Consider the following 13,030-nt stretch of genomic DNA (forward strand, 5'->3'; position numbering starts at 1 on the left):
CCAATTCCGCAACTCTGCCATGCATGTAGTTATTGTATTTATTGCTTTGGCAGTCTGAATCTCTTCAAAAACGTCTTAGTATAGTCTTAGTAACCGAGGACATATCCCGCCGCCGCCCAGTCGATGCTACCCGGCCATCTAGCTTTTGCTACCGTCAAACTAGGTGTACGGATGAAGAAGGATGTTGGAAGGTTGAGGTCGGCATAGGTGAAGACGATAGCGAGGCTACAACGGCGGGGTTGATCGAGAAGAGCATATCTTGGGAAAATGCTTCCTCATCCGCAACGGCAGAAAGACTGTCCGATATGAATTCCCGGGTTCTCTAAAAAAGGAACAGAGAGCAAACCGGTATAGTAACGATGATACTACACAGAATCGAGGGCATGGGATATATGATAGGCCCTTGAAGGTTGTGTTTAGCAATATTCTCTGTCCGGCTTATGTAAACATGTTTTTACCCGCTTCACGTTTGCTTTCCTAGGAATTGGCTTGTTTGACATATTTGGTTGTGCACGCGTCTTGGCAGCAGCGTAGGATGTGGCTGAGCAGTTAATGCAACATCTATGTCCCCCTGGGAATTGAGGTTCGCGTCGGGAGCCGGGTCATGGGGCTTCACGACCCGCCGCCAAGAGTCAACCATTTCGTCTTCCCCCCGTCCCCCATCCCCCCGGATAATCACCTAACAAACCTACCAGCAACCGCCCAAACATAGGTTGATCACCTCCGACAAAGCAACAATTTGTGCAACACAGGCGGCCAAAGCAACCTTATCCATCGCATCGCAGCCCATCTCAACCCTTCCAAAATGGCCTCCCCAGCCACACCCCCACCGCAAAACCCAGATCCCAGTCATGACCCCAACCCAGAACAACAAGGCCAAGAGCAAGGCCAAGAGCAAGACCTCTTCCACATCTCCCTCAATCCCTCCCGCCCCACGACCATAATATTCCTCCATGGCCTGCTCTCGTCGCACCTCGAATACGCCCTCGTCGCCCCGCACCTTTCCGACTACCACCTCCTCCTGGTCGACCTGCCAGGGCACAGCAAGTCGGCGTCGGCGGCGTCGCTCGCGGACCCGGCGGCGCGGCTCACCGTGCCGGCCATGGCCGACGCCGTCGCCGCGCTCGTGCGCCGCCGCGCCGGCTCGGGCGGCCGCGCCCACGTCGTCGGCCTGTCCATGGGCGGCTTCGTCGCCCTCGACCTGGCCCGGCGGTATCCGGAGCTGTGCCTGAGCGTGTTCGCCACGGGCGCGGCGCCGTTCGCGGGCCTGTCCAAGTTCCTCGCCGAGCGGCCGTGGCTGGTGTACGGGGCGCTGGGTCTCATGCTGGACTGGATGCCGGACGCATGGTACTGGTGGGCGGTGCGGAAAGGGTGGGGGGTGGACAGGCGGTTTGAGGAGCTCAAGGCGGAGATGAGCCGGAATCGGCGGTGGGTGGTCATCAAGACGGTGTATGCCAGCATTCTGGAGTGTCTTGGGTGGGAGGAGGTGAGGCGGATCGATAGCGTGAGGGTGCTCTGTGTCGCGGGGGGGAAGCAGGATGATGTGGATTCTACGCGGAAAGTTGGGGAGGTGTGGAAGAAGGAAGGGATTACTGAGAGGCTGGGGAGTAGGGCCGTGATGGTGAAGGAGGCGGTGCATGCTTGGGATTTGCAGTTCCCCGAATTGTTTGCTGAGGGTGTCAAGGCGTGGGTCGAAGGGAGGGAGTTGCCTGAGGAGTTTGAGAGTCTGAGTGTGGTTGGGGATGTGTGTTAAATGCGAGTTTCAGACGAGCATAGACCAGCCCTGGGGAGCGAGCACTCAGGCTGCCAGACTACTTTGTATATGTATGCTTCCATGACCATCTCCACTAACCACCAATGTCCCCAATTAATAAACGTACTCTGCTCAAGCATTGAGTAGAGTGCCCCGCGGCTGTATCACAAACTATATATCCTGGTCAAGTTTCACACGCAGCTTACCATTGGTACTTGAACAATACTCTTCCGGCCTTACAAAGAAAGCTCATAACGGAAGAATCACGTTCGTATTCTAATACAGGATCCCATCACCTCACTCACGTCAGCGCCTGAGGGACCATGTGGAGTGGACATTGTCTTGGATGTCGGTGAAGATGGCTGTTATTTTGGGTGAGCGGTCGGCAACGGGGTAGTACTGGACCTAATTGATAAGCCATTTGTCTGTTCGACGTGACTGCGTTCGGTAGGGATGGTGTAATTATTCGAGGTCGGTAATTTGGAATATATCCAGCTTTCCTGATATCTTATATCTGGTAGAACACATTCTTTTCATTAGGGAAATGCTAAGCTAGTCCGAAAAGTAGTCGATCGTCTGCTGGGACAGTAGCCGGTAAAAAAGAACTTTGGGCCTAGGAGAAGAATGTACCACAATACTACGGTTTCTGGACTCCATGTTAACGTAGTCTGTCGTAGCTAACACACTATGGGTTTGTAGTAAAGACCCTTAAGCTTGAGACATGTCAATCAGGCGTGACATCTTTTGACATGAACAGCGGTATTGGAACACTGAAGCTTCTCCGTCGGCTGCTACCAACATCTTGTTCTTTGCCCAGAACACCTAAAGTAATATTTGTCATTCCCTCACAATCGTGTCAACCGGGCTCGCATTAGGAACAGAAATGGCATTGCCAATTGGTATATAACTCACTCCACAAATGCGAACCCGGACAAAGAAGCGCGGGGGCTCTCTGAGTTTGTTAGCTAGAAATGCTAGTAGTTCGCTTGCAAGGTTTATTTCCGCTTCGGGTAATCGGGAGGGAGGCTAGGGTGCTATACGCATCCCACTCCGAGCGGGCGAATGAGCATCCTCACTATTGCCGGGTCCGACACGAATCCTCCCAGGCCAGCAGTCCGGCCCATCCGGGGTGGCGGTACTAACTACTACATAACTGCTCTCTGCCTTCCTGGCATCCGCTTTCACTCGAAACACTCGCAACTTCAGTCTCAACCTTGCATAATTTCCATCTCGGAATCCACAATGGCAACCGCCCCAAGCACCGTCGCCGGCAACACCGACATGATCGGCATCCCCTCAGCGAAATTCTTCTCCTCTCTGGCAGCGACCTACGCCAAACAAACCGGCAACAGCACGCGCGATATATTCGTCTCCTCTCTCGACGCCATCACCTCTCTCCACCCCATCACACCATCTTCCCGCATCCACGACAACGCTGCGGGGCCGGGGACGGCGGCGTCAGTCCTGGCGTCGACGTTCCCGGCCGCCTCGCTCCCGGAGATTGTCATAACCGACAGCGTACCGGCCATGGTCTCGGCGGCGCGCGACGCCTTCGCCTCCCTGTCCCCCGCCGTCACGGCCCAGGAGATGGACAGCCACGCGCTCGCCTTCCCCGACGCCCACTTCACCCACAGCCTCCTCAACTTCAGCGTCTTCGCCATGGCCGATCCGCCGCGGTGCCTGCGCGAGATGCACCGCACCCTCCGCCCCGGCGGCGTGGCGGCCGTGCTGACCTGGCGGCGCTTCGCCGCCGGCGCCCTCGTCCGTGCCGCGCAGGCGATGGTGAGGCCGGACCTGCCGCCTATGCATATCCCGCACGAGGAGATGATGGCCGAGGGGGTGCTGTCGAAGTTGGTGGTGGAGGCCGGGTTTGCGGAGGAAGGGGTCCAGGTGCTCGAGAAGAGGGTCGTGGTGAAGGGGGAGGATCTGGAAGGGCTGAGGGGGTTTCTGGTGGGAGAGAACATGCTGCTGGCAAGGAAGGGATGGACTGAGGAGGAGGAGAGGAGGTGGCCTGAGGTGGTGGAGAAGGTTGTGAGGGATGAGGTCGAGGCTGAGGGAGGAGTGTTGTTCGAGGCATGGGTGGTTCTGGCGAGGAAGTGAATCGCGTTAGTGCGCAGGATGGAGCTACAGGCAAAGCTACACTTCATTATGGGGGCTTCGCTTACGCTGTTTCCCGGGACGGAACTCCGCGGGCTGCCTGGTGCTGTATAATTACGTACACTGCGAGTAAGCAGCCAGGAATCGGTCGATGTAGTTGAGTCAATCGAGCCAAACATGAAAAGATATATTGGAAATCCCTCCAAGCCACTATCTGATACCTGGAGGATTCCATTGGCTTCCACTTGGACCAGATGACTTCTTGTCATTCCTAACCAATGTGAATTGGCCCATTGATCAAGAACACAGGACCAGACCTTGGATACAACTAGATCCGAATTAGCTTGACTACCGCCCGGCCAGACCGAGAGTTTGGCACATGGCCGCGTTTCAGAAGGCTTTACAGATAGAAGAGGTAGGCAATTTCCAGGTGAGCTCGATCCAACCGCCTGAATTATTCCCGCTGGAATGGAGCGGGATCAAGAGTCCATCAGACGACTCCCATGGCTCACTTGCGCAGTCTCGACCTTCGGGCCTTGGTCGGTTATGGCCATATTCTTTCGCTCGGGCATTGTCCTCGACGATCCGCTTAACCACGTGTACGCCAGCGACCTCCCTCAGCGGCTTGGCAACAGCATGCTCTAATTATACTCTTCGCGTAGGTAACTCCAGCTGCAGGTGTTTCCGGATGGTGAAGATCATCGGAAGAGGGAACTGCCGTCCGGGCCAAAGAGAGGGGTCGCTGTTCTGCTTAAGGTACGGATCTCTTGGAGCCTAATGACCGCTTTCTCGACTGACGCCTTCGCCGCAAAGTTATGTGCCTCTTGAATGTTGAAGATGCCTATCAATCAGGATCCCGTATCCCCAACCTGGGCAGTACATCGCATCGATGCCCATGACATCCACCTTGCGACAATAATTGGGAGAGAGCCTAGCCATTCTCGAGGACGGCTAGGCCAGCTTCTTGGGACCGTCGATATAAGTATTTCTACTGCTGGAACGAGATCCCATATCTCATTTTTGCCCCGGGTATTGGATAGGATGAGGTACGTGCCGGCTTTTAGATCCAGCCGAATAACGAAGATTAGAGCCGGCAACTAATGCGGTGCAAAAGTTTTGGCATCTTAGAGGCATGACGGCCAAGCTTTTCCGACTTTAGGGCGGTTGATCGGAGGCTGAGATTATCTCTCACTGCCGCGTGATCATTAGCACCGTATATGTTGGGATTGGCTGCGAGTTATGGGAGGCAAGGCCCAAATTTAGTCTTGATGCCGTGGCGCTGTAAGGAGTATGCATCGGAATGGTGCCTGTCATCCCTCCCCCGTCAGTGTCGCATCTTGTTCAAGCTTTGCCACGACCGCACCATAGAATTTCTGGCAGTAGTCGTCATTCTCCAGCCCTGCGACTCCGAGGACGCTGTCAAGACACCACTTGACAACTGTCTCGTAGTGTAGCCCACCATTTTCGAGAACCTCGCTGCTGAGCCGTTTGCCGGCTTCGTACTTGGAGAGAACAGTGCTCATGTCCATGTTATCGGTCATATCTAGCGCGTCAACCACCCTCCCGATGATTACCTGAATCAGGAGTGCCGCGAGGGAGAGGGCGGTCAGGTTCACCGGCCTTGGCATGTCTTGACTCCCAATGTTTTCGCGCTGTGATGTTGTTGTCGGGTGGAGTGACTTTATAACAAATGGTTGATATACGGACTCCTTGCTCGGGCCAGGAAACGTAATGGTATCTTCGTATAAGAAGAGCACGTCGTCCAAGGTAACAACTCTCGAAAGCCATGGCGTGCTGAAGAGGTGGAGCATGTTGGCAGAGAGGGCCAAGGCGACCCTGAGTTTCTGCTGGTAGTCAAACGGTGGTAAATTTGTGTTCTTATCGCTAAGCAAGGTACGGAGCGTGACTGCGGTGCGAGACTCGTATTGGCCTTGTGATGGGCGGAGTTCAAACCTGCGCTCGGCGTCCGCAATGTAACCATATCGGTCCAATGCAGGCGCCTTGCCGCTGCTGAATACGATCTGGCAGAGGCTTGAGATATTTGTTGAAATCTGCGCCTCTAGAGGGGCTTGGGACGAGATCGTCAGGCTTTCGGTCATCTCGACGAGAGTCTGTGTAGACGAAATAGACGTGAATGTTTGCGACGTAGAGCTAGTACTTTGCGAACTTTGTGTCCTCGTCAGCTTTGAACCCAGGGACTTGGCCCAGGTGATGCGGCGCAGTGACTTTCGGGATGCCGATGTAGTGACGGGGCATGACGGGTGCGAAGTTGTGGACGTCGACTCGGGCTTGGCTTCGTCCAGATCTGCAGGTCTGGCGTGGATGCTCTGCCAACGGATGGCTCGGGGCTGAGCACTCGGGTCGTGTACCACGGTAGGGTTGTTGTGGGCGCTTAGGACCATGTGGAAATTAAAGCTCCTCGCGACCTCATCGTCAGAGTCCGTCGGAATAAGGATAATATCTCTGTGCTCGAGCTCGAGGCATACACCGTGTGACCCTATGCAGGAACAAGGGGCCAGGCTACCCAGGAGGGCATTGAAGATGCTTCGCGCCAATTCTCGGGTGAGCCGGATAAGCCGGGTCTGGGATCGATGTCTTCTTGTAGGTTCGAGACTGCAATTCTGTCCTGCTAAGTCGTGAAGAACCGAATTGGCGGTCTTAATCCTAGTCAACAATTTGTCGTAATCCTTTGCCCTGAGCGTAAAAGATGTGCCACGCTTCAACTCCCGACTGATAGTAAGCCGGTCGGTAAGTTTTGTCTAAGTACCACGACAACAATGTTAGGTTTCTCAACTACGGCTCCCATCGGATAGAAGGTGCGAACACACGCTGCCGTCGGCTTCTAACCCTAATTTCGCTCTTAGTTCCTCAGCGGCCTCTTGCATCTCGACGACTTGCTCCTCAAACTTCCCAAACGTCGTCCAGAGTCGCAGCCGAAGGCGATCGTTATACGGCTTCCAACCGGGCCCAAACGGCGTCCGGACCAACTTATCGATGACGGATGGCGGGGCGACCCCGTCGAGAAGGATCTCGCACGTTGTCTGGAGCCTGAGCTGCTCTGTCTCGAGGTCCCGGACCAGCGCCCGCAGATTGCGCTGGGCGTGCTTCATGGACGAGAGAACGCTCATGTAGCCCTCGAGAGCCCTCACTGCGAGGGGCAGGATCCCAAGCACCACGCCAGCCACTTCAAGGCCTGACATAGCGATTCGGTGGTGATTAGGTAAGTTGGGTGCTTTAGATGCTCTGAGAAGAAAGATGGTAGTGAGGGGCTAAACCATGTCCATGTCCACGAAGTCCCATAGGGTGCGTTAAAATTGACCCCGCTTCTCGTGGTTGGTTAGGGTTCCACGGGCCGTTCCTTATGCTGCGCCGCCGTCAGACAGCGGGTCGGTTCATCCTTGTCGAACTGTTCGATTTCTTCGCCTCACCCACGACCCCGTTCTTTCAGAGTATTGACTGCTCAAGGTTCAGTCACCAACCATGACAGGCCTCGAGCGCCCCGAACTTCAATCACAGATCTCTGCGCTAGTTGCCAGGGGCTTGTCGTCGTTGAAGACACTTCACGCAGCCCTTGGTGACAGTCCGGCGCAAAGCTCAGCAGCCTCGTCTCATCTTGCGCGTCTGAAGCTGTGGGCTGGGAATCTGGGGGCGCACCGTCCGTCTAGATCTCGCTCTTTGGAATACAGGCTTCGCGATGCATCATCAATTCGCAATCACATCATCTCCCTCCTCACAGATCTATGCGAGTCGGTTGACGAAGGTTTGGCACATCCAGCCAGTCCCCAGAATTTAACTCGGCACGGAATGCTAATCCACCAAACCAGGGCTGTCTATGGCGAAGGGAGACGCTGTAGCTTCAGATGAAGAGCTGCATGACGCAACAGACGCTGAACTCAAAGCATATTTCCAGGATGACGGTGACGAAAATGATTCCGACGTTGGCCAGATCCTGAACGACATTCGCCATACAATCGACTGTCTTCTTAGACTGTCAATCACAATCCGGAACCCCGCGCCTCACGACAGGTTCAGGTCTAGAGCAGCATCAGATGTCGTTGAGCTCTTTGAACAGTGGGATATCAAGCACGTTAGAGAGAAGTTTCCCACCATCGACGTCAAGATTGCTGAGAGATTGGGAAGGGCCACAGCACGGCGGCGCCAGTACTTCAAATACAGGGAGGAACATTGCGCCAGACTTGCCGAGGGGTTGGATGCTGACCACGAACACACCGACGGTGAGCAGGAAGAAGGTAGCGAACAGGACAGGCGTAGTGAAAGAGAAAAGGCAACGACGGTCGCATCTTCTATCCCTATTCACCTTAAAGACTCCTTCAGCGAATTTGCAGAACTGGCGGATGACAACAAATCTGAAGTATCCGGAACGTCATTCGCGCCATCTGGCGGAGACGCAACTCATTTGCGAGTGCCTCGTGTGCCGAAAGAACATACCGATGGGCCGTTCAAGTGCCCATTTTGCTGCATGATTATCTCCGTCAACACTAGAAGGGAATGGAAGTATGCACCCTCCCTTTCGACAGTGTCTGTGTTACCAACAGATAGGCTAACCACCGCCAAATTCTTCAGAAAACATGTGTTTAGGGACTTGCAGCCCTATGTCTGCCTCTCCAGCACATGTCCAACGCCGGAGCAACAGTACTCGCGACGCAACGACTGGATGAATCACATGAGGCAAGAACACTGGCGGTTCTGGAGCTGTCCTTACGGGTGTCAACAGACATATTCGACGGCCCAAGAATTCCAACAACATGTTGAAAAGTCACATCGGAGTCAGGCGGCAGCCCGGAACCTCGATGCGTTACAGGTGCTAAGCGGCCATCCGGATCCAAAGAGAGCACGGGGAAAGTGTCCCTTATGCTTGGACTTTCACATCAGGTCCGATCGACAGTATAGCTCGCATGTTGCTGATCATCTGGAGTCGCTTGCGCTCTTTGCTCTACCGCACACGGACGAGGATAACAGCGGGCATGACAGCGAGAGCAGCGAAGTCGACGGGATTCCAAATGTTGCCGATCATCTGGAATCGCCTGCTCTACCACATACGGACACAAATGAGGGGAGCAGCGGGCATGACAGCGAGGGCAGTGATGTCGACGGGACACCAAACGTCGTGCAGGAGAATGCTAGCGATGTACAGAAGGATGTTAAAGACCTACAGGATGCCAACGGCGAACGTCTGCAAAGAGTGCACAAAATTATTCGGACTCTCATGATGCAGGTAGGCTAATGTTATCCAGAAACCGGTCCCGTTATCTCCAACGACATATACAACTAACGCACTGAAGCCCCTAGTTGACGGTGCAACGAATTCTGCGACCGAGGAAGCACAGCGCACCGACCCAACCTCCTTTGGGATAGACGAGATCCAATCAAATACGTACAGCGATCGAGAGTCTAACCGGGCGAGAAGCGTTAGATCGAACTCTGAACCTGAGACTCCCACTTCAGATTCCGCCCAATAGCGGTTTGCTTGCGAGACTTGTGGTATAACCATGAGTCGCAAACGAGACCTTAAAAGACATAGGCATACTACCCACGATAGAATACAAATATTCCACTGCCCTTACGGGTGCCGCCGGACCTGGCATCGGAAGGACAAATTTCGCGAATATATGCTCAAAATGCATAGAGTCCAAGGTTGACTGGGCTCGGCTACAGAGAACTAGCTAAATAGGTCTTGATACCGGAGAATCTGTTAGCAGTAGTAGCTAGGTTATTTATTTATATTTTCCTTTTAAGAACCTATTATAATCTTGTAACTGAGGATTTTAACCTTGGATATAACGTATATTATAAGCGAGCTGACCATATAAGCGAGCTGACCACTTCCCACCGCGACGCGTCTCCCTTACACAAAATACCAAATTTCTTTACAACTAACAATAGCAATATCTTCGTACGAAGCTAAGATAAACCTAGCCATCGACGCTCTCAAAAACAATCCGAAACTTAGTATCTGAGCTGCAGTAAAGATCTATGGGGTCAACAAAACCACTCTTCGAAGCCGACGTAAGGGTATACCTATACGACAAGATGCTCGACCCAACTTATAGAAACTTACGGATCTGGAGGAGCGTACGATTATTTAGTATATAACTGAGTTATGTATACGCGCATTTCCTCCTCGGCTTCGTTTTATAGAAGATATGGTCAACCGATTGCTACGCGAACGTGATGCGCCCCTTGTCGGTAAGCTCTAGGCTCACAACTTCGTCAAACGCTAACCAGAACTCCGGACGCGTTTTACACGTAGATACAACTACCAGAGGACTAAATACGAAGATCCTAAAGTTATTTGCGAGTAGTTTATACTTGTATATAATACTAAAGCCAAATACAGTATCCTCGATAAAGATATATACAACTTTGATGAGACCAGGTTTCTGATAGGTGTAATTACTACTAGTATAGTTATTACCACCTCCGATAGCTATAGGAAAGCTAAAAAAGTTCAGCCTAGTAATTACGAGTAGGCTATAGTTATCTAAGGAGTAAATGCTTAAGGCTAGGCTATCTTACTATTTATCCTTTTAAAAAGGAAATACTATTAAGAAAGTTAGTATCGAGAATACAATCTTCTAACTACCTAGTATATCAGTATAACCGATAATAGCTGGACTACCAATAAGAAAGGCCTAGATTGGATTCGGTATTTCGATTTTTATATAACATCTCGTACCGAAGGCAAATACCAGCTCCTAGTTCTCGATAGCTACGAGAGCTACTATTCTAACCAATTCGAGGCCTACTGCTAGGAATATAATATCATTATACTTTATATACCTCTACACTCTTCGTATCTAGTCCAACCATTAGATGTTAGTTGTTTTGGACTGTTGAAGAGGGCTTACGGCTACTAAATCGAGGAATATATATATATATATATATAATATATATATTACTAAATTGGAATTCCTTTATATGTTTAGAGTAGCGTTTTTTACTTCTTTTACTGAGAAGAATATCCAAAGAGCCTTTATCGGAGCAGGTCTTGTGCTATATAATCTAGAAAGGGTCATTTCCAAAATGGATATACGTCTCCGAACCCCAACTCTACCAATCTCATAGCTAGATACGGCACTACCTTAGCAATCTCAAATACTACAAAACCCCTGAGAGGCTACTTTACAGAAAAACTTTATTAAAGGCCGGATATCCAACTACTAAGGCAGTTCTCCGACACCTATACTAGCTACCGTAGACCAATTAGCCAAAGGTACGATGGCTGTAATACACGAAGTGGCTCTTTTATGTATAGAGGTCTCGGTACTGCGAAAGGCTAATGAGGGGCTTAGTAAACGACGGAGAGCCAAAAAAACACATATACAGCTTGGAGGGTCTTTTACCGTATAAGAGACACAGGATCTACTGGATCAAAAGGCTGCAGATAAGCAGGTAATCCGCAAAAGACGACAAGATAGTAGTAGTATAAGGGGGTCTACTACGAAGATTCGGTGCTGTAGTACGTACGGCAAGCCCGGTCATAATGTACGTACGTGTCAGAAGGCTGGAGAATCGTCCGATTCATCTATTTCTGGTTCAGTTATTGTTATTTCCTAGTGGTGGTGTTGTAATTGAGGATAGTAGTGGTGAGGTAGTGGAAAGTGGTCAGCTCGCTTATATGGTCAGCTCGCTTATAATATACGTTATATATTCTTAGTGAAAGTGCTATCTATAGAACATCGGCGAGTTTTTTTAGACAAGTGTCTTGAAAGGTAGAGGGTATAGCTTTAACTTACTAATCGATCTGGACTATGTTCTTAGACGAGTGTTCTTGCTAGAATAATATTTCGAATCTGACTGCCTAGGTATTTCGTTTTCTATCTAAGAAGCTCGATAAGTAGTTTGTTAGCTGTACTATATAAAGGCAAATATTGAGTTAGGGAAAACTGGCCCTAGGGATCTTCGGCTCTCTAGTCAGAGGGAGGCACTTGCATGGACGACGCTCTGGGAGCTGGATCTTGCGTGGGGACCCATTTTTAATTGCCACCCTAAGTAGGGCCGTCTGGGCCAACGTTCCTTAGATAGGACATACACAATTACACACCCTCTTTCGCATCGATTGCAGGCTCAACTTGAGAGCTATCTGTGCGTGCGAAGTGGTTTCTGCACCATTTCACTATGCCAAGCTCTATGCTGTACAACCTGTACTAATAGGAGTAGTCCTTTTATTCATACGTACTGTGAAATTAGTGGAAATTACTAATTGCTCTGCGCTTGGGTCCGGGGTGTTGCTCGATAATTAACGTCTGCTTAAACGGGGTGTCTTCATGCTGGGGGGCGATTACCCCGGGTCGCGCTAGGCTTTAGTGATGATCCTGATCGGAAAATCTCTCCCAGCAGCTTGGGAAGCTAATTACACTAAGGGGACTTCGCAAGGGGGTATTGCTTTTGCCCGCGCACAGGACGAGGACAGATCGGAGCGAGAGCCAACGAACCTTCCTTTTCTAAGACTACAGTACAGACTCTGTAAAACCGAAAGCCCTTAGGTACAGAATAAGAGACAGGGCGAATAATTTATCAGCGTCCTAGAACCTCAATCCCACGCCTCCGTGCTTGTTTGGTTAGTACTCTTATGTTCGTTACACGCCACCTATTTTGCAATCAAGACATTTTGGTTCAGCAGCCCAGCATAAAAGTTGCTGTATGTCTCAATTCATTCGGAAAGAGGGATGTGCAACACATTATCGCCGTATGTGGAGACCTCCGCAGCCTTGGCAGAACGCCGACGGAGGAGTGTCACCGATGGCGTTGAGCTAGCGCGAGAGGCGACGTTATCGGTGAGAGGTTTGGCCCGCAACTGTTCTTTTTATACCCACACCGGAGAAAGCCATCAATGTGCTGGAGGGGCTGTCCCCGGGGCGCTGCGCATAAAATCCGTCTCGGGACCTTTGCTTCTTTCAGCGTGGTGAGTGCTCCTAAGTTTCCATTGGACCGATGGATGCGCTACCGCGACCTCAGTCCTCTTGCGAAACTCCTCCAAGAATCGCCACAAACATGTAAGCAGCACGATAAGAAGCAGGCCGGGTCCCACGGCGAGCTGCCCTGACTCTCCACCCTTGGCTTCTCCAGTCTTTCCTCTCCGGGCCTAAACCGATCGGACGCACTCCCTGGCCCTTTACCCGGCGCTTGCACCGTCTCCTTCTACACACGGCCGTGACT

General features: G+C 51.6%; 4 protein-coding genes across 4 annotated transcripts; 3 read left to right on the forward strand and 1 right to left on the reverse strand.

Annotated features, from left to right (window-relative positions):
- Positions 1-805: 805 nt before the first annotated feature.
- On the forward strand, positions 806-1,753 carry MFIFM68171_05716 (Dihydrolipoyllysine-residue acetyltransferase component of acetoin cleaving system; the record flags this gene model as incomplete). The annotated part of the gene is made up of 1 exon (XM_071061136.1): positions 806-1,753. The coding sequence occupies one exon, from the start codon at positions 806-808 to the stop codon at positions 1,751-1,753; it is 948 nt and encodes a 315-aa protein (XP_070917237.1).
- Positions 1,754-2,995: 1,242 nt separating this feature from the next.
- MFIFM68171_05717 (S-adenosyl-L-methionine-dependent methyltransferase) lies at positions 2,996-3,853 on the forward strand (the record flags this gene model as incomplete). Its single annotated transcript, XM_071061137.1, has 1 exon — positions 2,996-3,853. One exon carries the CDS (start codon positions 2,996-2,998, stop codon positions 3,851-3,853), a length of 858 nt encoding a protein of 285 aa, XP_070917238.1.
- A 1,307-nt stretch (positions 3,854-5,160) lies between these two features.
- Positions 5,161-7,050, reverse strand: MFIFM68171_05718 (uncharacterized protein; the record flags this gene model as incomplete). The annotated part of the gene is made up of 2 exons (XM_071061138.1): positions 5,161-6,609; positions 6,679-7,050. The coding sequence occupies 2 exons, from the start codon at positions 7,048-7,050 to the stop codon at positions 5,161-5,163; spliced, it is 1,821 nt and encodes a 606-aa protein (XP_070917239.1).
- A 280-nt stretch (positions 7,051-7,330) lies between these two features.
- On the forward strand, positions 7,331-9,143 carry MFIFM68171_05719 (C2H2-type domain-containing protein; the record flags this gene model as incomplete). The annotated part of the gene is made up of 4 exons (XM_071061139.1): positions 7,331-7,610; positions 7,675-8,365; positions 8,435-9,042; positions 9,106-9,143. The coding sequence occupies 4 exons, from the start codon at positions 7,331-7,333 to the stop codon at positions 9,141-9,143; spliced, it is 1,617 nt and encodes a 538-aa protein (XP_070917240.1).
- Positions 9,144-13,030: the final 3,887 nt, after the last annotated feature.

This window comes from Madurella fahalii, assembly GCF_045866475.1.
Source record: "Madurella fahalii IFM 68171 DNA, scaffold_3, whole genome shotgun sequence".
Classification (NCBI taxonomy): domain Eukaryota; kingdom Fungi; phylum Ascomycota; class Sordariomycetes; order Sordariales; genus Madurella; species Madurella fahalii.